This window comes from Ranitomeya variabilis, chromosome 5, assembly GCF_051348905.1.
Source record: "Ranitomeya variabilis isolate aRanVar5 chromosome 5, aRanVar5.hap1, whole genome shotgun sequence".
Taxonomy (NCBI): Eukaryota; Metazoa; Chordata; class Amphibia; order Anura; family Dendrobatidae; genus Ranitomeya; species Ranitomeya variabilis.
The window spans coordinates 246,838,996-246,863,833 of record NC_135236.1 but is presented as its reverse complement, the minus strand read 5'-3'; the positions used below and the strand labels follow the sequence as shown (position 1 = coordinate 246,863,833).

General features: G+C 48.7%; 1 protein-coding gene across 1 annotated transcript in view; it reads left to right on the top strand.

Annotated features, from left to right (window-relative positions):
• LOC143775622 (long-chain fatty acid transport protein 2-like) overlaps positions 1-24,838 on the top strand; it is a 370,792-nt gene that overhangs the window by 63,073 nt on the left and 282,881 nt on the right. The window contains exon 3 of the mRNA XM_077263969.1: positions 542-751. Within this exon, the coding sequence (XP_077120084.1) occupies positions 542-751 (210 nt within the window). The remainder of the gene's footprint in view (positions 1-541; positions 752-24,838) is intronic.

The following is a 24,838-nucleotide window of genomic DNA, read 5'->3' as shown; positions in this document are numbered from 1 at the left end:
TTTTTCTATAGGGCCATGAGATTGCTATGTACGCCCCTGCTTGCAGGGCAGTAATAATGAGGGCAATCTGGCTTGTTTCTCTGAGCCCGAGGCTCCAGGGGTCCCACTGCCAGACTGCCCTCATCATAAGCAGCTAACCAGGGAGGGAGGGGGCCCAGACACATTTCTTACACAGGGGCCACCAACCTGCTGTCTGTGTCCACCCCTGACTGATTTTTAAGGGCTGCATCTGCCATGAGTGGATCTTACAGTGGAAACCACCTGAAAAAGAGGTCCTGTGCACATAGCCAATTAGAAATCTTGACAAATTGAAATGAAATGAAGTTTAACTCTTGGATATTCATGAAAAACACACTGTAATTGCAGCATATTTTAGTCTGGACTGCTGTTTCTCTCAGGCCTCTGTTACTATTATTTATTTGATGTATAACATATGTATATAGGAAGCTTTTGCATTCATAGATCATTTAAAAAGTTGGTTATTTCAGTCTGGAAATAAATGGTTAATTGCTACATAATATAATTTTTTTTTTATGTGAAGAATTGAAGGATGCTGTAGAAGCTGTGCTGCCCGCTCTGATAGAAGATGGGGTCCAGGTGTTCTACATGAGCAGAGACTCTCCCACTGAAGGGGTTCCAAGTTTACTTGTCAAAATAGATGCCGCCCCTGAAGAGCCCATTCCTGAGTCCTATAGGTCCGCCATTAAACCAAGTTCTCCAGCTTTGTATATTTACACATCTGGAACCACAGGTAAGTCAGCCATTTTGAACTGGGACTGTTCTTCCCCTTGAAGGATTAATCAGCAATTTCACTTCTTTATTAGTGCATTTTATATGTACTGTACATTGATTTTTACTGGTAACAAAGCTTCTTTCTGTATGCTTATTGATATTCTGAGGTGTACAATGCCTTTATCATGTTGAATGTTTACTATTCAGGTCTGAGATCCACATTTGGCATTAAATTATTCCAAAATATACACGTATTTGTCTAAGGAATCTGTGTTTTTCTGGCTTGCTAAGTAGGAGGAGGTACCCAAAAGAATCTGGAATCCTCTTCTGGAAGATGAGGCACATGCAGTTTGGGTTTATGCTGCTGGGTGAATGTTTGCTGAACCCTTAAGGTACTTTCACACTGAACGATATCGCTAGCGATCCGTGACGTTGCAGCGTCCTGGCTAGCGATATCGTTGAGTTTGACAGGCAGCAGCGATCAGGATCCTGCTGTGCCATTGTTGGTTGGAGCAGAAAGGCCAGAACTTTATTTCATCGCTGGATCTCCCGTAGACATCGCTGAATCGGCGTGTGTGACGCCGATTCAGCGATGTCTTCACTGGTAACCAGGGTAAACATCGGGTTACTAAGCGCAGGGCCGCGCTTAGTAACCCGATGTTTACCCTGGTTACCAGCGTAAACGTAAAAAAACCCAAACACTACATACTTACATTCCGGTGTCTGTCCCCTGGCGCTGTGCTTCCCGTACTGTGTCAGCGCCGGCCGGAAAGCAGAGCACAGCGGTGGCGTCACCGCTGTGCTTTCCGGCTGGCGCTTAGGCTACTTTCACACAAGCGTCGGGCCCGGCCTGACGCACTGCGACCGACGCTAGCGTTGTCTCCACCGCACAATGGGGGCAGCGGATGCATTTTTCCAGTGCATCCGCTGCCCCATTGTGAGGCGCGGGGAAGTGCGGGGAGGTGGGGGCGGAGTTCCGGCCGCGCATGCGACGGTTGCGACGTGTGTCAATGCGTGGCAAATGCGTCGCTAATGTTAGTCAATGCAGAAAAAACGCATCCTGTAAGCACTTTTGCAGGATGCGTTTTTTTCGGCAAAACGACGCATCGCGACGTATTGCAGTTAACACCAGTGTGAAGGTAGCCTTACACAGTGCAGAGAAGCACAGCGCCGGGGGAGAGACACCGGAATGTAAGTATGTAGTGTTTTTTTTTTTTACGTTTACGCTGGTAACCAGGGTAAACATCGGGTTACTAAGCGCGGCTCTGCGCTTAGTAATCCGATGTTTACCCTGGTTACCAGGGGACTTCGCATAGTTGGTCGCTGGAGAGCTGTCTGTGTGACAGCTCTCCAGCGACCACACAGCGACGCTGCAGCGATCGGGATCGTTGTCTAGATCGCTGCAGCGTAGCTAAGTGTGACGGTACCTTTAGGAGTCTGGAGCCAAATGTAACCTTCCTCAGCAATCTCTGCTAGCATAATGGGTTTATTTGTTCATTTTGCTTATTTTGTCATGGCTGATTAACAAGAACATTGCATGGCTATGGCATTTTCTTTCTTTTTGGAAAAAAATTGAAAACAGTTGTAAGCTACAAATGTTCTACAAGAAAGCTGTTATGAGGAAGGTTATGGTTAGGCTGCGAATAGGGTTGAGCGACTTTTACTTTTTTGGGGTCGAGTCGGGTTTTGCGAAACCCGACTTTGTCAAAAGTCGAGTCGAGTGAAATCGGCCGATCTTCTTGCAAAGTCGGGGTCGTGGATCGGCCGAAACACGAAATCTAATGCAAGTCAATGGGGAAGCATAGTCGGCAGTGAGTGGAGGCCAGTAAAACACCTACAGTGCCCATTTTAATGGCCAAAACATCCATTCTTGTTACTGAAGCTTGTCAATATTAATTTACTTTATAATAATAGTTAGGCATTGGAAATTGGGGGTCATTTGGCTGAAGTTGTGGGGGGTAGGGCTGGTTAAAGTTTTTAGTGGGCCCAGGAAACGTGGGCTACGTCACGGCGGTGGAGCAGGGAGAGGTAAGTATTTCAACGTTGCAAGTGCTGTGATCCTGAGCAAGCAGGGGGGCCCACTCGTTCGCATTGGCACTGGCACAGGGCCCCTCACAGTACGGCGGTGTGTTTTCACGGCGGGGGCGCCTCCCACCGGTAGCGACACTTTTGCGTACTATGAGGGGCCCTGTGCCAGTGACGTCGCCAACGAGTATGCCCCCCCACCTGATGAAGGAACCTGCACTTTCATCTGCACCTTCCTCTTTGTCCCTGTGTAAGGTGGTATAGCATGCGGGAAGGGGAACCTTACTTTCAACAGGGTCAGATTATGGCTGTGCAGAGTGCAAGGGGAATGTAGTGGTCTGGGTCAATGTACCAGCAGACTCATCTAGCAGTGGCTGGGCAATGGGCAGGATGAGGAGGAAACACAGATATAGGGCCAAAGAATAAAGTAGGCTAAATGCAGTTCAAAATTGGTAACAGGACTAACCAGGCGGCATTGCTTTGTTCAGTGGAGGACAACTGTAATGAGAGGCTGACACAGTTAGTAGGCCCAAGTAATAAAGTGGGCCAAATAAAGTTCAAAATTGGTAACAGGAGTAAACAGGCGGCACTGCTTTGTTCAGTGGAGGAGAACACCAAGGAGCGGCAGACACCGTTACTAGGCCCCAACCAAAGTAGTAGGCTAACTGCAGTGTGACATTAAAAAATACTCAATGAGAGCCTGAATGTTGAAGCTCAGACAAGGAAACCTGGAGAAGAACACCAAGGAGGAGGAGAACACCAAGGAGTGGCAGACACCGTTACTAGGCCCCAACCAAAGTAGCAGGCCAACTGCAGTGTGACATTAAAAAATACTCAATGTGAGCCTGAAGGTTGAAGCTCAGCTTTTTCAGTGGAGGACAACACCAGGGAGCGGCACACACCGTTAATAGGGCCCAACCAAAGTTGAAGGCCAAATGCAGTTTAATATCTGATACTATAGGCCGAAAGCCTAAAGACTGAAGCTCAGCTTTATATAGTGGAGGACAACACCAGGGAGCGGCACACACCGTTACTAGGCCCCAACCAAAGTAGTAGGGCAACTGCAGTGTGACATTAAAAAATACTTAATGAGAGCCTGAAGGTTGAAGCTCAGACAAGGAAACCAGGAGGAGAACACCAAGGAGGAGGAGAACACCAAGGAGCGGCAGACACCGTTACTAGGCCCCAACCAAAGTAGTAGGGCAACTGCAGTGTGACATTAAAAAATACTCAATGAGAGCCTGAAATTGAAGCTCAGCTTTTTCAGTGGAGGACAACACCAGGGAGCGGCAGACACCGTTACTAGGCCCCAACCCAGGTATCAGGGCAACTGCAGTGTTACATTTAAAAATACTTAATGAGAGCCTGAAGGTTGAAGCTCAGACAAGGAAACCAGGAGGAGAACACCAAGGAGGAGGAGAACACCAAGGAGCGGAAGACACCGTTACTAGGCCCCAACCCAGGTAGCAGGGCAACTGCAGTGTTACATTTAAAAATACTTTATGAGAGCCTGAAGGTTGAAGCTCAGACAAGAAAACCAGGAGGAGAACACCAAGGAGGAGGAGAACACCAAGGAGCGGCAGACACCGTTACTAGGTCCCAACCCAGGTAGCAGGGCAACTGCAGTGTTACATTTAAAAATACTTAATGAGAGCCTGAAGGTTGAAGCTCAGACAAGGAAACCAGGAGGAGAACACCAAGGAGGAGGAGAACACCAAGGAGCGGCAGACACCGTTACTAGGCCCCAACCCAGGTAGCAGGGCAACTGCAGTGTTACATTTAAAAATACTTTATGGGAGCCTGAAGGTTGAAGCTCAGACAAGGAAACCAGGAGGAGAACACCAAGGAGGAGGAGAACACCAAGGAGCGGCAGACACTGTTACTAGGCCCCAACCCAGGTAGCAGGGCAACTGCAGTGTTACATTTAAAAATACTTAATGAGAGCCTGAAGGTTGAAGTGCAGCGCCCCAGAGTCCTGGTCGTTGCAGTACTGAAGCTCTGCCGATAAGGGGAGCTATGGTACGTCTGATGGCACTGAAGGAGTTCATCTGACCAGGTATCACATACACCAATACATTTCACAGTCGGGCCTCCAGGGGGAGCTAAGGGTGCTATTTATTAGGCCACTCCTCACCGTGTGGGTAAACTGGGGGTCAGGCAGGAAGTTAGTTCAGAAAGCTGACTGGGTTGGAACCAGGCAACACCTTGTGGCAGCGGGTGTTGTGGGGGAAGATTCGGTAGGGCTTCTGTCAGGTTTGGGACCCTCACAGAGGCCTGGCAACAAGGAAGAACGTCACGGGACCGTGCCTGCTCAGCATAGCGGCGGTGCCCTAAGAAAGGATCAGAAGCGAGATATATTGTGCTGAGTGAGAAACGAGATCAAAGCAACTAGGAGAATACCAGTAGGAGTCGTGCTGTAAGACCGAGGCAACATCCTACTGAGGCGCACAACCGGCGCCCGGAATGCCGAGGAAGTATTTATATATCTAGCTCCAAGCAATACTTCAAACCAAGGGCAGGACAGTCATTCATAGGCGGGCTGTCTCACTTAAATCACCTAAGAAGACATAGGGGGCAACTTGTGGAGAGGGGCGACTCTAGGGTCCCGGAAGAGCTCCGAGCCTACCCGTCATACGGGTGCGTCCCAACCATAACACCGGGAGGGACGGAGGATTAGCAGAACATCATCTAATCGAGTTGTGAGGGAACATGAGAAACAGACACAACAGTTGTGGGGACTTTCCATAAGCACAGCAGGGAAGGACCACAACACATAGCGCTAGCAGGAAGGCACAGATTTCCACCTGCAAAGAGAACTCTGGAGGTGCCATTGGACCGGCCGGACTTGCGCAGCCTGGTTATCCGGATTCCGGACTGAGGACCCAGAGATCTTCAGTAAAGAGGTAAAGAGACTGCAACCTGGTGTCCTCGTTATTTACTGCGACCGGCACTTCACAACTACACCATCATTCACCACTCTTTCACCGGACGTCCCCCTGACAGGCAGGGCCACGGACCGGGCCTAGCTACCGTGACGACCCCCAGAACAGAGACTCTGAGGCCCGGTACCGGGTACCCCTCGGCCCTGCGGCAGTGGGGGCGCTCCATTTTGGCATCACGAACAGGATCTACTTAAGCCTGAAGAATCAGGTCATGTGTGCCTTGGAACTGTGATTTGTCGTGCTTGGACTGTGCTTTATTACAAGGGCTGTGTGTTGTCACTTGCCGCCAGAAGTTCCCGCCAAAACCGCCGCCATTGCAGCGCCACAGGGAGCGCAGAGGGAGAAGAAGGGCGTGCCATGGGAGGAGACTACCAAAGCGGCGCCAGAAGTAGCGACCGCCCCCTCCGACTCCTACTGCGAGAGGACGATCTACCCAGCAACCGAGGAGAACCGCCCCCTGATTTGCAATGGCGGGAACGAGGTGAAGAAGGAGCTCAACCTCGGAGAAATGGCGGAGCCAGGTGCATGAACTGCCACCGAATATCAGACAGCGATGATGATCAGCAAGTGCCCGAACGACAGCGAAGTGGTCCCGGCTTGCCCTCATCCACCAGAGGCGGACCCGCGACCACCGCAGCGGGAGAATCTGAACTCCTTGGAGCCGGTGACAGGGGAGCTGAGCCCACCTATCCCGACATCGGAGCCAGCAGAGGAGGAGCCATGGGGAGCGGAGCCGCATCCGGAGGCCGCAGAGGAAGAGCCGTGGCCCGGGCTGCAGCCGACTCCAGCGTCCTCGTCAACGGACCGGATCGACATCGGTGGAATCACATCAGGCGCAGGTATGGAAGGCGCTCCTGCTCCCCCACTCGATCCCGCTCCCGCAACCGATCCTCACCCCAACAATAACCGTTTCCGCTCGGCGGAGCTGGGGGTGTTATCCCCCGGCGCGGTGGGGAGGCTGGTACCTCTGCCACCGACCCAGGCGGGGGAGTTCGTAGATGTGAGCTCGGAGGGAGTAATTCTCCGGTGGGAGGCCCCCCGAATTGGGTCGGATGGAGTCCGGAAAGAAGGTCACACCATTGCCGTGCTCACTTGGGAACAATATAAGCAGTACCTGATTCTACAATGGGAGAACTGGAAAGAGACAGAACAGCCTGACGCTACATCAGCCGTGGACCAGGGGCCGAAGACTGTATGGTCAGGAGACGTCCACCATCGGCTGATGTCATGCATCCTACTATGAGGGTAAACCTCGATACCACGAAGATGTAAATAGTTCTTCAAACTGTTTGTTTTCTGCTACGTTGCTGCTAAAACCCGTCCAGGGTTAACTCTTAAAGGGATCCCTTTGTTGACCCGGGATCCCTATTGCTTTTTGATTGTTTTTCTACTTTTTGTTTCTTGTTGAAAAGAACTGCTGGAATCATGAACAGTGCATGATACAAACTCTTTGTAAATAGTTGCACCTTCTTAAAGGTGCTCCTTACTGGTTTTACACAAAAGAAGGACTCTTTGTGAAGATACCGCACCGGAGTTCTTACTGTGTACGGACTGGTAGCTGAAGAAGCTGTGCTACCTCGTAAAGACTTGGCCCCATCTTAAAGGGGATGTCCATATGTTGCACTTACGAGAAGTACTGCCTTAAAACAGTGAAGTGGTGATGATGTTTTTGAAGAAAGAAATAATGTTGATATGTAAACGTTAAATGTAACCAACTAGTTAATTGTGAAAAGTGTTTGATAATGTTGATGGGAGAATGAGGACAGAAAGTGAAATCGGATGGGGTTAGTTGGTGAGTCCTCCTAGGAGCCATACAGAGATGGCCTGTTGATCCTAAACTGAATGAAAGATGATATGTTCTATACTGTGTATAGTGGTGGAAGGGCAGTAGGCCCGGGCTGAACGGGGCGGTCCTGCATAGAAGGGAGAGGCAGTAGGTCTGGAGCCGTTAGGACAGGCGGTCCTGCAGACTCAAAGAAGGAGAATGAAGTTAATTGCCTTATAATGTGATTATAAGAAGGTCTTTTGTGGATGCAGAGTGTACGTCCTTAAAGGCAATGTTGAATTATTGTTCAAGAATTTGCACTAAAGTAGAATACCCGGTTGGGTAAGAAGAGTTATTTATACTAAGTTATTCGAAGTATTTAACCATGTTTGTAATGTTCAAGTGTCCTCACCTCCCATAAAGGGAAGCTCTGTTCAGATATGCTTATTGTTATTGCACTCACAAAAATTGTATGTCTTTTGCTAACCTGTATTGTTGTTTTCTTCCCAGTCCCGGAGTACTGGATTTAACCGGGGGGGAGTGCAGCGCCCCAGAGTCCTGGTCGTTGCAGTACTGAAGCTCTGCCAATAAGGGGAGCTATGGTACGTCTGATGGCACTGAAGGAGTTCATCTGACCAGGTATCACATACACCAATACATTTCACAGTCGGGCCTCCAGGGGGAGCTAAGGGTGCTATTTATTAGGCCACTCCTCACCGTGTGGGTAAACTGGGGGTCAGGCAGGAAGTTAGTTCACAAAGCTGACTGGGTTGGAACCAGGCAACACCTTGTGGCAGCGGGTGTTGTGGGGGAAGATTCGGTAGGGTTTCTGTCAGGTTTGGGACCCTGACAGAGGCCTGGCAACAAGGAAGAACGTCACGGGACCGTGCCTGCTCAGCATAGCGGCGGTGCCCTAAGAAAGGATCAGAAGCGAGATATATTGTGCTGAGTGAGAAACGAGATCAAAGCAACAAGGAGAATACCAGTAGGAGTCGTGCTGTAAGACCGAGGCAACATCCTACTGAGGCGCACAACTGGCGGCCGGAATGCCGAGGAAGTATTTATATATCTAGCTCCAAGCAATACTTCAAACCAACGGCAGGACAGTCAGTCATAGGCGGGCTGTCTCACTTAAATCACCTAAGAAGACATAGGGGGCAACTTGTGGAGAGGGGCGACTCTAGGGTCCCGGAAGAGCTCCGAGCCTACCCGTCATACGGGTGCGTCCCAACCATAACACCGGGAGGGACGGAGGATTAGCAGAACATCATCTAATCGAGTTGTGAGGGAACATGAGAAACAGACACAACAGTTGTGGGGACTTTCCGTAAGCACAGCAGGGAAGGACCACAACACATAGCGCTAGCAGGAAGGCACAGATTTCTACCTGCAAAGAGAACTCTGGAGGTGCCATTGGACCGGCCGGACTTGCGCAGCCTGGTTATCCGGATTCCGGACTGAGGACCCAGAGATCTTCAGTAAAGAGGTAAAGAGACTGCAACCTGGTGTCCTCGTTATTTACTGCGACCGGCACTTCACAACTACACCATCATTCACCATTCTTTCACCGGACATCCCCCTGACAGGCAGGGCCACGGACCGGGCCTAGCTACCGTGACGACCCCCAGAACAGAGACTCTGAGGCCCGGTACCGGGTACCCCTCGGCCCTGTGGCAGTGGGGGCGCTCCAGAAGCTCAGACAAGGAAACCAGGAGGAGAACACCAAGGAGGAGGAGAACACCAAGGAGCGGCAGACACCATTACTAGGCCCCAACCCAGGTAGCAGGGCAACTGCAGTGTTACATTTAAAAATACTTTATGAGAGCCTGAAGGTTGAATTTCAGACAAGAAAACCTGGAGGAGAACACCAAGGAGCGGCAGACACCGTTACTAGGCCCCAACCAAAGTAGTAGGGCAACTGCAGTGTGACATTAAAAAATACTCAATGAGAGCCTGAAGGTTGAAGCTTAGCTTTTTCAGTGGAGGACAACACCAGGGAGCGGCAGACACCGTTACTAGGCCCCAACCAAAGTAGTAGGCTAACTGCAGTGTTACATTTAAAAATAATTAATGAGAGCCTGAAGGTTGAAGCTCAGACAAGGAAACCTGGAGGAGAACACCAAGGAGGAGGAGAACACCCAGGAGGAGGAGAACACCCAGGAGGAGGAGAACACCCAGGAGCGGCAGACATCACTAGTAGGCCCCAACCAAACTAGTAGCCCAAATGCAGTTTCCTATTTTTTAAAAAAGCCCGAAAACCTGAATTGAGGACAATTTGAATTAGGGACTGCAGACAGACTTAGTAGGCTGTCCCCTGTGGACCATGCATCCACCACATTAACCCATTGCGCCGTAATGGACACATAACCTTCCGTGGCCATGCCTACAGGTCCATGCGTCTGTTGTCAGGTGCACCTTTGTGCTCACAGATTGCCAGAGTGCATGGACAATGCGGTCTTTTACATGCTGGTGGAGGGTTGGGATGGCTTTTCTCGCAAAAGAAGTGTCGACTGGGTAGCTCGTAGCGTGGTACAGCGTAGTCCATCATGGCTTTATTAATATTAAATAAAATAAAAAAATCGTCTCTATGCAGTTTTAAATTGGTTACAGGGGTACACAGGCAGCATTGGTGTGGTCAGCGGAGGACGATTGCAAGGAGGGACCGCAGACAGACTTACTAGGCCTAAAATAATAAAATTGGCTCTATGCAGTTTTAAATTGGTTACAGGGGTACACAGGCAGCATTGGTGTGGTCAGCGGAGGACGATTGCAAGGAGGGACCGCAGACAGACTTACTAGGCCTAAAATAATAAAATCGGCTCTATGCAGTTTTAAATTGGTTACAGGGGTACACAGGCAGCATTGGTGTGGTCAGCGGAGGACGATTGCAAGGAGGGACCGCAGACAGACTTACTAGGCCTAAAATAAATAAAAATAGGCTCAAGGCACTTAGAGTTATCTCGCAGGGGTACACAGGCAGCATTGGTGTGGTCAGCGGAGGACGATTGCAAGGAGGGACCGCAGACAGACTTACTAGGCCTAAAATAATAAAATCGGCTCTATGCAGTTTTAAATTGGTTACAGGGGTACACAGGCAGCATTGGTGTGGTCAGCGGAGGACGATTGCAAGGAGGGACCGCAGACAGACTTACTAGGCCTAAAATAATAAAATCGGCTCTATGCAGTTTTAAATTGGTTACAGGGGTACACAGGCAGCATTGGTGTGGACAGCGGAGGATGATTGGAAGGAGTGTCTGACACAGTTAGCACTCCCAAAAAATAAATAGATGTTAATGTCTCGCAAAACAACAAAACAAAAAAACAAAAGTGTGGCATACTTAGGTACAGGGGTGGGCTCCTCTGCTGAGTTTCAGACATAGTAATTTGGCACTAAGTATTTACTGGTGTCAATATAGGAAACTGACCCTGACTATTTTAACTAGCATCATACATGTCAACAAATTGGTATTGTCAGTGCCAGGCATTGAAGGATGTAAGCGCATAGACTAAACATTGTTGGAGCTGTGAGAGATAATTTTGCACGTGGTAGAGCACAGTTTGAGCTGGGGGAGGGAACTCTCTTGTGGCCGGCGGTACAGGCCCAGGGCCCCTCATGTTACAACGGTGTGTCTGACGTTGGTTGCGCGCCACCACCACCAGAGACACTTTATTGTACTATGAGGGACCCAGTGGCAGTGCCGTCGACCAAAAGCGGGCACACCCACCTCTTCAGACAAACGGCAATCTAACGGGTGCTTGCGCCAAGTGGCGAGACCACGGCCCCGTGGGGGGAGTTTTCCCATTTAGGGAGGTGTAAACATGTCGTATGCTGGACAAACAGCTGCTGCAAATTAAGAGATTGGAACACTCAGTAAGACCAGTCCACAAGCAAGACCTTTTTATAGGAAAGCTAGGTGTCAGCCGGGAAAGGTGGGGCAAAATAATTTGAAATCCAGGAGTGGTTCATTTTAATGAAGGTGAGATCATCCACATTTTGGGTAGCCAGACGAGTAGGGTTGAGCGAAACGGGTCGATCATTTTCAAAAGTCGCCGACTTTTGGCTAAGTCGGCGTCTCATGAAACCCGATCCGACCCCTGTGCTTGTCGGCCATGCGGTACGCGACTTTCGCGCCAAAGTCGCGTTTCAATGACGCGAAAAGCGCCATTTCTCAGCCAATGAAGGTGAACGCAGAGTGTGGGCAGCGTGATGACATAGATCCTGGTCCCCACCATCTTAGAGAAGGGCATTGCAGTGATTGGCTTGCTGTCTGCGGCGTCACAGGGGCTATAAAGGGGCGTTCCCGCCGACCGCCATCTTACTGCTGCTGATCTGAGCTTAGGGACAGGTTGCTGCCGCTTCGTCAGAAGCAGGGAGAGCGTTAGGCAGGGTCCACTAACCACCAAACCGCTTGTGCTGCAGCGATTTCCACTGTCCAACACCACCTTCGGTGTGCAGGGACTGTGGAAGCTATTTTTTTTTTTTTTCCCCTCAGCGCTGTAGCTCATTGGGCTGCCCTAGAAGGCTCCGTGATAGCTGTATTGCTGTGTGTACGCCACTGTGGAAACCAACTGCTTTTTTCAAAGCACATATCCTCTTGTTCCTTCCTTTCTGCACAGCTATCTTTTTTGTTTGTCCACACTTTTTATTTAATTTGTGCATCAGTCCACTCCTATTGCTGCCTGCCATACCTGGCTTACATTACTGCAGGGAGATAGTAATTGTAGGACAGTTTTTTTTTTTGTTTTGTTTTTTTTTGTGGGAGATTAAGATTGGCATTTCTGCTACAGTGCCATCCCTGTGTGTGCCATCTCTCACTGAGTGGGCCATAGAAAGCCTATTTATTTTTTCCGTGATTTGTGTTCTAAAATCTACCTCAACACAAAAACACTACATCAATCAGTGGGAGAAAAATATTGGCCTCAGTCAGGGCTTGTGTGCCACTGCTGTGTGTGCTATCTCTCATTCAGTGGGCTATAGCAAGCCTATTTTTTTTTTTTTTTTTTTAATATTATTTGGTTTCTAAAGTCTCCCTGAAAAAAAAAAAAAAACCTAAAAAAACAGTGGGAGAGTAATATTGCCCCTTCAGCTTGTGTGCCAGTCTTGACTCCTGGGTGTGCCACCTCTCTCCCTCTCATTCAGTGGGCCATAGAAAGCCTATTTATTTATTTTTTTAAATATTATTGGGTTTCTAAAGTCTCCCTTAAAAAACAAAAAATACATAAAAAAACAGTGGGAGAGTAATATTGCCCTTTCAGCTTGTGTGCCAGTCTTGACTCCTGGGTGTGCCACCTCTCTCCCTTTCATTCAGTGGGCCATAGAAAGCCTATTTATTTTTTCCGTGATTTGTGTTCTAAATTCTACCTCAACACAAAAACACTACATCAATCAGTGGGAGAAAAATATTGGCCTCAGTCAGGGCTTGTGTGCCACTGCTGTGTGTGCTATCTCTCATTCAGTGGGCTATAGCAAGCCTATTTTTTTTTTTTTTTTTTTTTTTTTAATATTATTTGGTTTCTAAAGTCTCCCTGAAAAAAAAAAAAAAACCTAAAAAAACAGTGGGAGAGTAATATTGCCCTTTCAGCTTGTGTGCCAGTCTTGACTCCTGGGTGTGCCACCTCTCTCCCTCTCATTCAGTGGGCCATAGAAAGCCTATTTATTTTTTTTTTTAAATATTATTGGGTTTCTAAAGTCTCCCTTAAAAAAAAAAAAAAAACATAAAAAAACAGTGGGAGAGTAATATTGCCCTTTCAGCTTGTGTGCCAGTCTTGACTCCTGGGTGTGCCACCTCTCTCCCTCTCATTCAGTGGGCCATAGAAAGCCTATTTATTTTTTTAAAAAAATATTATTGGGTTTCTAAAGTCTCCCTTAAAAAACAAAAAATACATAAAAAAACAGTGGGAGAGTAATATTGCCCTTTCAGCTTGTGTGCCAGTCTTGACTCCTGGGTGTGCCACCTCTGTCTCTCATTCAGTGGGCCATAGAAAGGCTATTTTTTTTTTTGGTTTTTTTAATATTATTTGGTTTCTAAAGTCTCCCTGAAATAAAAAAAAAACTTAAAAAAACAGTGGGAGAGTAATATTGCCCTTTCAGCTTGTGCGCCAGTCTTGACTCCTGGGTGTGCCACCTCTCTCTCTCTAATTGTGGGCCATAGAAAGCCTTTTTTTTTTTTTTTTTTTTAATATTATTTGGTTTCTAAAGTCTCCCTGAGAAAAAAAAATAAATAAATTAGGTGGGAGATTAATATTGACATTAGTGCTTGAGTGACAGTCCTGCGTGTGTGTCATCTCTGTGATTTTGTGCCACAGAAAACAGAGTGTGTAACATTGTGCCTGATTTTCCTTGTGGTCTCACCAACCTGTTAAGGGATATTGAAATCATACTGAAGTTATAGCTCACCGTGTAAGTTGTTTGACAGCAACAAATAAAGTTACTTTGGTTAAGATTTTAAAACAATGAGGAAGTCTGGTGCAAGAGGTCGTCGTGGGCGTTCATTGTCAGCTGGTAATGATGGTAGTGGTAGTGGAGCATCAGGTGGTCGTGGGGATAAAAATATTCCACCTAAGTCTGGAGCTGTGGAGCCAGTTTCGTCGTCAGGCTACACAAGGCCTCGAACGCTCTCTTTTCTGGGAGTAGGAAAACCGCTTTTAAAGGCGGAGCAGCAACAGCAAGTTTTGGCTTACATTGCAGACTCAGCCTCTAGCTCTTTTGCCTCCTCTTCCGAAACTGGTAAATGTAAAAGCAGCGCGTCGCTTGTGGATGTTCACGGTCAGGGACAAGTCGCTTCCTTGTCCTCCTCAGCAAAAACTACAACAAGAGAGAAGGATGCAGCAGGCGACACAACGGGTCACTCCATGGAGCTCTTTACACATACCATCCCTGGCTTAGAAAGTGAAACATTTAACAGGCCATGCCCATTACAAGTATATTCTGACATGGAGTGCACTGATGCACAGCCACAGCCAGAGTACTATGCTGCTCCTTTGACTCAGACCACCACATTGCCCTCTCAGGGTACAGATCCACAATCAGACCCTGATGAGACTATGTTGCCCCGCCACGAACGCTATACCACCGACCGACACAGTGACACAGACGAAGTTGCACACGAGCTCGAAGAGGAGGTAATAGATGACCCAGTTATTGACCCCGATTGGCAGCCATTGGGGGAACAGGGTGCAGGCGGCAGTAGTTCAGAAGCGGAGGTGGAGGAGGGGCCGCAGCAGGCATCAACATCGCAACAGGTTCCATCTGCCGGGCCCGTATCTGGCCCAAAACGCGTGTCACAGCCAAAACCTGTTGGAGCACAGCGTTGCCATCCGGTTAAAGCTCAGTCTGCAATCCCTGAAAAGGGATCCGAGTCTAGGAAGAGTGCAGTCTGGCATTTTTTTAAACAACATCCAACTGATCAGCGCAAAGTCATCTGTCAAAAATGTTCAACTAGCTTAAGCAGAGGTCAGAATCTGAAAAGTCTAAATACTAGTTGCATGCATAGACACTTAACCACCATGCATTTTCAAGCCTGGACTAACTACCAAACGTCCCTCAAGGTTGTAGCACCCTCGGCCAATGAAGCTAGTCAGCAACGCAACATCCCTTCCGTCACTGTAAGGCCACCATTTTCCGCACCACCGGCAGTATCTGTGCAGGTTTCTTTGCCAGCCAAAAGCAGTCAGGGTCAGGGAATCACCAGTTTTGTAGGAGGAAATATTGCATCTAGGGCACCGGTGGAAACAATACCGTCTCCAACCGTCTCTCAGTCTGCCATGTACACCGGCACACCCGAAAGTTCCACGATCTCCAGCTCTCCAGTCCAGCTCACCCTACATGAGACTCTGGTTAGAAAAAGGAAGTACTTATCCTCGCATCCGCGTACACAGGGTTTTAACGCCCACATAGCTAGACTAATCTCGTTAGAGATGATGCCCTACCGGTTAGTTGAAAGCGAAGCTTTCAAAGCCCTGATGGAGTACGCTGAACCACGATACGAGCTACCCAGTCGACACTTTTTTTCCAGAAAAGCCATCCCAGCCCTGCACCAGCATGTTAAACAGCGCATCGTCCATGCACTCAGGCAATCTGTGAGTACAAAGGTGCACCTGACTACAGATGCATGGACCAGTAGGCATGGCCAGGGACGTTATGTGTCCATCACGGCACACTGGGTGAATGTGGTGGATGCAGGGTCCACAGGCGACATCAATTTAGGGACAGTTGTGCCTAGCCCACGGTCTAGGAAACAGTTGGCTGTAGGCGTTCGCACCCCCTCCTCCTCCTCCTCCTCGTCCTCCTGCAGAAGCTACAGCTCTTCCACAGAACGCAGTCTGCCAACCACTCCATCGGCAGATGACACTGTTGCACACCAGTTGTCCCATTATGGGCCAGCTACTGCCAAGCGTCAGCAGGCTGTATTGGCTATGAAGTGCTTGGGCGACAACAGACACACCGCGGAAGTTCTGTCCGAGTTCTTGCAACAAGAAACACAGTCGTGGCTGGGCACAGTAGATCTTGAGGCAGGCAAGGTAGTGAGTGATAACGGAAGGAATTTCATGGCTGCCATCTCCCTTTCCCAACTGAAACACATTCCTTGCCTGGCTCACACCTTAAACCTGGTGGTGCAGTGCTTATTGAAAACTTATCCTGGGTTCTCCGACCTGCTCCTCAAAGTGCGTGCACTTTGCTCACATATCCGACGTTCGCCTGTACACGCCAGCCGTATGCAGACCTATCAGCGGTCTTTGAACCTTCCCCAGCATCGCCTAATCATAGACGTTGCAACAAGGTGGAACTCAACACTGCACATGCTTCAGAGACTGTGCGAACAGAGGCGTGCTGTTATTTATTTGTGGGAGGATACACGGGCAGGCAGTAGGATGGCAGACATGGAGTTGTCAGGTGTGCAGTGGTCTAAGATACAAGACATGTGTCAAGTCCTTCAGTGTTTTGAGGAATGCACACGGCTGGTTAGTGCAGACAACGCCGTAATAAGCATGAGCATCCCCCTAATGCGTCTGCTGATGCAAAGTTTGACGCACATAAAGGAGCAGGCGTCTGCACCAGAGGAAGAGGAAAGCCTTGATGACAGTCAGCCATTGTCTGGTCAGGGCAGTGTACAGGACGAGGTAGCGGGCGAAGAGGAGGTGGAGGACGAGGAGGATGATGGGGATGAGTATATTTTTAATGCCGAACCTTTCCCGGGGGCACAGGAAATTGGTTGCGTGTCACGGCCGGGTTCTGGTTTTTTGAGGGACACAAGTGACGTAGATTTGCCTGCAACTGCCCCTCAACCAATCACAACCGGAGATTTGACAACTGGAACTTTGGCCCACATGGCGGATTATGCCTTACGTATCCTAAAAAGGGACACACGCATTACGAAAATGATGAACGATGACGATTACTGGTTGGCCTGCCTCCTTGATCCACGCTATAAAGGCAAATTGCAAAATATTATGCCACATGAGAACTTGGAACTAATATTAGCAACCAAACAATCAACTCTTGTTGACCGTTTGCTTCAGGCATTCCCAGCACACAGCGCACGTGATCGTTCTCACACGAGCTCCAGGGGGCAGCAGACTAGGAGTGTTAGGGGTGCACACATCAGAAGTGGCGTTGGACAGAGGGGTTTTCGGACCAGGTTGTGGAGTGATTTTGCTATGACCGCAGACAGGACAGGTACTGCTGCATCAATTGAAAGTGACAGGAGACAACATTTGTCCAGTATGGTTACTAACTATTTTTCATCCCTTATCGATGTTCTCCCTCAACCGTCATTCCCATTTGATTACTGGGCCTCCAAATTAGACACCTGGCCAGAATTGGCAGAATATGCATTGCAGGAGCTTGCTTGCCCGGCAGCAAGTGTCCTATCAGAAAGAGTATTCAGTGCTGCAGGTTCAATATTAACCGAAAAAAGGACTCGTCTGGCTACCCAAAATGTTGACGATCTAACATTCATTAAAATGAACCACAACTGGATTTCGAAATCTTTTGCCCCACCTTGCCCGGCCGACACCTAGCTTTCCTATGAAAAGCTCTTGCCTGTGAATTACTTTTCTAATGTCTAATTTGCTGCAGCTGATTGTACAGCATACGACATGTTTACACCTCCCTAAATGGCAAAACTCCCCACACAGGGCCGTGGTATCGCGACTTGGCGCAAGCACCCGTGAGACTGCTGTTTGTCTGAAGAGGTGGGTGTGCTCGCTTTTGGTTGACGGCATTGCTACTGGGTCCCTCATAGTACAATGTAGTGTCTCTGGCGGTGGTGGTGCGCACCCAACGTCAGACACACCGTTGTAACATGAGGGGCCCTGGGGCGGTCCCGCCGGCCTCAAGAGAGTTCCCCCCTACCCCAGCTCAAAATGTGCTCTACCACGTCCAAAATTATGTCGCACAGCTCCACCAATCTTTAGTCTATTCGCTGACATCATTCAATGTCTGGCACTGACAATACAAATTTGTAGACATCTATGATGCAACTTAAAGTAGTCTGTGTCTGTGTCCTATATTGGCACCATTAAATAGTTACTGCCAAATTACTATGTCAGAAACTCAGTAGATGAGCCCACCCCTGTACCTAAGTATGCCACCTTTTTTTTTGTTGTGGTTGTTTTGCGAGACATTAACATCTATTTATATTTTGGGAGTACTGGGACAGACACTCCTTGCACTACTCCTCCACTCACCACCAAGCTGCCTGTGTATCCATGTAACCGCTGTAAAGCTGCCATGAGCCTATTGTTTGTTATTTTAGGCCTTTGAAGCCTGTCTGCGGTCCCTCCTTCCACTAGTCCTCCACTGACCAGACCACTGCTGCCCGTGTACCCCTGGAACCAATTATAAAGTGCCTACAGCCAGCCCATTTTCTTATGTTAGGCCTTTGAAGCCTGTCTGCGGTCCCTACTTTAAATACTCCTCCACTGACCACCAAGCTGCCTGCCCGTGTATCCATGTAACCGCTGTAAAACTGCCATGAGCCTATTGTTTGTTATGTTAGGCCTTTGATAGCCTGTCTGCGGTCCCTACTTTAAATACTCCTCCACTGACCACCAAGCTGCCTGCCCGTGTATCCATGTAACCGCTGTAAAACTGCCATGAGCCTATTGTTTGTTATTTTAGGCCTTTGATAGCCTGTCTGCGGTCCCTACTTTAAATACTCCTCCACTCACCACCACCAAGTTGCCTGCCCGTGTATCCATGTAACCGCTGTAAAACTGCCATGAGCCTATTGTTTGTTATGTTAGGCCTTTGATAGCCTGTCTGCGGTCCCTACTTTAAATACTCCTCCACTCACCACCACCAAGTTGCCTGCCCGTGTATCCATGTAACCGCTGTAAAGCTGCCATGAGCCTATTGTTTGTTATTTTAGGCCTTTGATAGCCTGTCTGCGGTCCCTACTTTAAATACTCCTCCACTGACCAGACCACTGCTGCCCGTGTACCCCTGGAACCAATTATAAAGTGCCTACAGCCAGCCCATTTTCTTATGTTAGGCCTTTGAAGCCTGTCTGCGGTCCCTACTTTAAATACTCCTCCACTGACCACCAAGCTGCCTGCCCGTGTATCCATGTAACCGCTGTAAAACTGCCATGAGCCTATTGTTTGTTATTTTAGGCCTTTGAAGCCTGTCTGCGGTCCCTCCTTCCACTAGTCCTCCACTGACCAGACCACTGCTGCCCGTGTACCCCTGGAACCAATTAAGTGCCTACAGCCAGCCCATTTTCTTATGTTAGGCCTTTGAAGCCTGTCTGCGGTCCCTACTTTAAATACTCCTCCACTGACCACCAAGCTGCCTGCCCGTGTATCCATGTAACCGCTGTAAAACTGCCATGAGCCTATTGTTTGTTATGTTAGGCCTTTGATAGCCTGTCTGCGGTCCCTACTTTAAATACTCCTCCACTGACCACCAAGCTGCCTGCCCGTGTATCCATGTAACCGCTGTAAAACTGCCATGAGCCTATTGTTTGTTATTTTAGGCCTTTGATAGCCTGTCTGCGGCCCCTACTTGCAATACTCCTCCACTGACCACAATGCTGCCTGGAGTGCCTGCCTGTGTATCCATGTAACCGATGTAAAACTGCCATGACTGCCTACTGTTTGTTATTTTAGGCCTTTGATAGCCTGTCTGCAGCCCCTACTTGCAATACTCCTCCACTGACCACACCAATGCTGCCCGTGTACCCCTGGAACCTATTTAAAAGTTCATAGAGCCTAGTTATATATTTTATTTACTATTAATAAGGCCATGATGGACTACGCTGTACCACGCTACAAGCTAACCAGTCGACACTTCTTTTGCGAGAAAAGCCATCCCAACCCTCCACCAGCATGTAGAAGACCGCATTGTCCATGCACTCTGGCAATCTGTGAGTACAAAGGTGCACCTGACAACAGACGCATGGACCTGTAGGCATGGCCACGGAAGATTACGTGTCCATTACGGCGCAATGGGTTAATGTGGTGGATGCATGGTCCACAGGGGACAGCCTACTAAGTCTGTCTGCAGTCCCTAATTCAAATTGTCCTCCACTGTCTAAATCGGAGCTTCCACCTTCTGGCTTTCGGCCTATAGTATCAGAAATTAAACTGCATTTGGCCTTCAACTTTGGTTAGGGCCTACTAACGGCTTCTGCCCCTCCCTGGTGTTGCCCTCAACTAAATAAAGCTGAGCTTCAACCTTCTGCTCCAAATTACCATTTTGAAAAATGCAATAGGCTTTTCCGGCCTACTAAAGGTGTCTGTCTGTGTGCCCCTGCCTGGTGTTGCCCTCAACTAAATAAAGCTGAGCTTCAACCTTCCGGCTCTCATTAAGTGGTTTTAAAAAAAAAAAATGGTGGTTAGGGCCTACTAACGGCTTCTGCCCCTCCCTGGTGTTGTCCTCAACTAAATAAAGCTGAGCTTCAACCTTCCGGCTCTCATTAAGTGGTTTTAAAAAAAAAAAATGGTGGTTAGGGCCTACTAACGGCTTCTGCCCCTCCCTGGTGTTGCCCTCAACTAAATAAAGCTGAGCTTCAACCTTCTGCTCCAAATTACCATTTTGAAAAATGCAATAGGCTTTTCCGGCCTACTAAAGGTGTCTGTCTGTGTGCCCCTGCCTGGTGTTGCCCTCAACTAAATAAAGCTGAGCTTCAACCTTCTGCTCTAAATTACCATTTTGAAAAATGCAATAGGCTTTTCCGGCCTACTAAAGGTGTCTGTCTGTGTGCCCCTGCCTGGTGTTGTCCTCAACTAAATAAAGCTGAGCTTCAACCTTCCGGCTCTCATTAAGTGGTTTTTAAAAAAAAAATGGTGGTTAGGGCCTACTAACGGCTTCTGCCCCTCCCTGGTGTTGTCCTCAACTAAATAAAGCCGAGCTTCAACCTTCCGGCTCTCATTAAGTGGTTTTAAAAAAAAAAATGGTGGTTAGGGCCTACTAACGGCTTCTGCCCCTCCCTGGTGTTGTCCTCAACTAAATAAAGCTGAGCTTCAACCTTCCGGCTCTCATTAAGTGGTTTTAAAAAAAAAAATGGTGGTTAGGGCCTACTAACGGCTTCTGCCCCTCCCTGGTGTTGTCCTCAACTAAATAAAGCTGAGCTTCAACCTTCCGGCTCTCATTAAGTGGTTTTAAAAAAAAAAAATGGTGGTTAGGGCCTACTAACGGCTTCTGCCCCTGCCTGGTGTTGTCCTCAACTAAATAAAGCTGAGCTTCAACCTTCTGCTCCAAATTACCATTTTAAAAAATGCAATAGGCTTTTCCGGCCTACTAAAGGTGTCTGTCTGTGTGCCCCTGCCTGGTGTTGTCCTCAACTAAATAAAGCTGAGCTTCAACCTTCCGGCTCTCATTAAGTGGTTTTTAAAAAAAAAATGGTGGTTAGGGCCTACTAACGGCTTCTGCCCCTCCCTGGTGTTGTCCTCAACTAAATAAAGCTGAGCTTCAACCTTCCGGCTCTCATTAAGTGGTTTTAAAAAAAAAAATGGTGGTTAGGGCCTACTAACGGCTTCTGCCCCTCCCTGGTGTTGCCCTCAACTAAATAAAGCTGAGCTTCAACCTTCTGCTCCAAATTACTATTTTAAAAAATGCAATAGGCTTTTCCGGCCTACTAAAGGTGTCTGCCCCTCCCTGGTGTTGTCCTCAACTGAACAAAGCTGAGCTTCCACATTCTGGCTTTCGCCCTATACTATCAGATATTAAACTGCATTTGGCCTACTAGTGTGGTTAGGCCCTTGAAACAGTGTCTGCTGCTCTTGGGTTTGCTACTCCACTGAACAAAGCAATGCCGCCTGTTTAGTCCTGTTACCAATTTTGAACTGCATGTAGCCTACTTTATTCTTTGGCCCTATATCTGTTTCCTCCTCATCCTGCCCATTGCCAAGCCACTGCTAAATGAGTCTGCTGGTACATTGACCTAGACCACTACATTCCCCTTGTACTCTACACAGCCAGAATCTGTCCCTGCTGAAAGTAAGGTTCCCCTTCCCGCATGTTATACCACCTTACACAGGGACAAAGAGGAAGGTGCAGATGAAAGTGCAGGTTCCTTCATCAGGTGGGGGGGCATACTCGTTGGCGACGTCACTGGCACAGGGCCCCTCAGAGTACGCAAAAGTGTCGCTGCTGGTGGGAGGCGCCCCCGCCATGCAAACACACCGCCGTACTTTGAGGGGCCCTGTGCCAGTGGCAATGCGAATGAGTGGGCCCCCCCCTGCTTGCTCAGGATCACAGCACTTGCAACTTTTAAATACTTACCTTTCCCTGCAACACCGCCGTGACGTAGTCCGCATTTCCTGGGCCCACGAAAAACTTGAGCCAGCCCTACTCCCCCCACAACTTTCCCCCAATTCCCTATGCCCAACTATTATTATACAGTTAATTAAGATTGGCAAGCTTCAGAAACAAGAATGGATGTTTTTGGCATTAAAATGGGCACTGTAGGTGTTTTCCTGGCCTCCACTCACTGCCGACTATGCTTCCCCATTGACTTGCATTGGGTTTCGTGTTTCGGTCGATCCCCGACTTTTAGCGATAATCGGCCGACTGCACTCGACTCGACTCTGGACAAAATCGGGTTTCCCAAAACCCTACTCGATCTTAAAAAAATGAAAGTCGCTCAACCCTACAGACGAGTCCTTTTTTCGGTTAATATTGAACCAGCAGCACTGAATACTCTTTCTGATAGCACACTAGCTGCTGGGCAAGCAAGCTCCTGCAATGCATATTCTGCCAATTCAGGCCAGGTGTCTAATTTGGATGCCCACTGCCCAGTAATCAAATGGGAATGACGGTTGAGGGAGAAAATCGATAAGGGCTGAAAAATAGTTAGTAACCATACTGGACAAATGTTGTCTCCTGTCACTTTGAATAGATGCTGCAGTACCTGTCCTGTCTGCGGTCATTGCGAAATCACTCCACAACCTGGTCAGAAAACTCCTTTGTCCAACGCCACTTCTGATTTGTGCACCTCTAACACCTCTGCCCTGTAGCCCCCTGCAGCTCGTGTGTGAACTATCACCGGCGCTGTGTGCTGGGAATGCCTGAATCAAACGGTCTACAAGAGTTGCTTGTTTGGTTGCTGATATTTGTTCGAGGTTCTCATGTGGCATAATATTTTGCAATTTGCCTTTATAGCGAGGATCAAGGAGGCAGGCCAACCAGTAATCGTCATCGGTCATCATTTTAATAATGCGTGGGTCCCTTTTGAGGATACGTAAGGCATAATCCGCCATGTGGGCCAAAGTTCCAGTAGTCAAATCTGCGGTTGTGCTGGTTTGAGGGGCAGTTACAGGCAAATCTACGTCACTTGTCTCCCTCAAAAAACCTGAACCCGGCCTTGCCACACCAGCAATTTCCATTGGCCCCGGAGAAGCTTCCTCATTTAAAAAATACTCATCCTCCTCGTCCTCCTCCTCTTCGCCCGCTAACTCATTCTGTAGACTGCCCTGACCAGACAATGGCTGACTGTCATCAAGGCTTTCCTCTTCCTCGGCTGCAGACGCCTGCTCCTTTATGTGCGTTAAACTTTGCATCAGCAGACGCATTAGGGGTATGCTCATGCTTATTATGGCGTTGTCTGCACTAACCAGCCGTGTGCATTCCTCAAAACACTGAAGGACTTGATACAGGTCTTGTACCTTCGACCACTGCACACCTGACAACTCCATGTCTGCCATACAACTGCCTGCCCGTGTATGTGTATCCTCCCACAAATACATAACAGCACGCCTCTGTTCGCCCAGTCTCTGAAGCATGTGCAGTGTTGAGTTCCACCTTGTTGCAACATCGATGATTAAGCGATGCTGGGGAAGGTTCAAAGACCGCTGATAGTTCTGCATACGGCTGGAGTGTATGGGCTAACGGCGGATATGAGAGCAAAGTCTGCGCACTTTGAGGAGCAGGTCGGGTAACCTTGGATAACTTTTCAGGAAGCACTGCACCACCAGGTTTAAGGTGTGAGCCAGGCAAGGAATGTGTTTCAGTTGGGAAAAGGGCTATGGCAGCCATGAAATTCCTTCCGTTATCACTCACTACCTTGCCTGCCTCAAGATGTACAGTGCCCAGCCATGACTGGGTTTCTTTCTGCAAGAACTCGGACAGAACTTCCACGGTGTGTCTGTTGTCGCCCAAACACTTCATTGCCAATACAGCCTGCTGACGCTTGCCACTAGCTGTCCCATAATGGCACACCTGGTGTGCAACAGTGGCAGCTGCGGATGCAGTGGATGTGTGACTGCGGTCTGTGGACGAGCTCTCGCTTCTGCAGTAGGACGAGGAGGAGGAGGAGGGGGGGCGAACGCCTACAGCCAATTTTTTCCTAGACCGTGGGCTAGGCAGAACTGTCCCAATATTGCTGTCCCCTGTGGACCCTGCATCCACCACATTCACCCAGTGTGCCATGATGGACACGCAACATCCCTGGCCATGCCTACTGGTGCACCTTTGTAGTCACAGATTGCCTGAGTGCATGGACGATGCGCTCTTTAACATGGTGGTAGAGGGCTGGGATGGCTTTTCTCAAAAAGAAGTGTCGACTGGGTAGCTCGTAGCGTGGTACAGCGTAGTCCATCAGCGCTTTGAAAGCTTCGCTTTCAACTAACCGGTAGGGCATCATCTCTAATGAGATTAGTCTAGCAATGTGGGCATTCAAACCCTGTGTACGCGGATGCGAGGATGAGTACTTCCTTTTCCTAACGAGAGTCTCATGAAGGGTGAGCTGGACTGGAGAGCTGCATACGGTGGAACTAGCTGGGGTGCCGGTGGACATGGGTGACTGAGAGAGGGTTGGAGATGGTATTCTTGCCGGTGCCCTACATGCAGTGTTTCCTACTACTAACCTGGTGATTCCCTGACTGCTTTGGCCTGGCGACGAAAGCTGCACAGATTGTGCAGGTGGTGTGG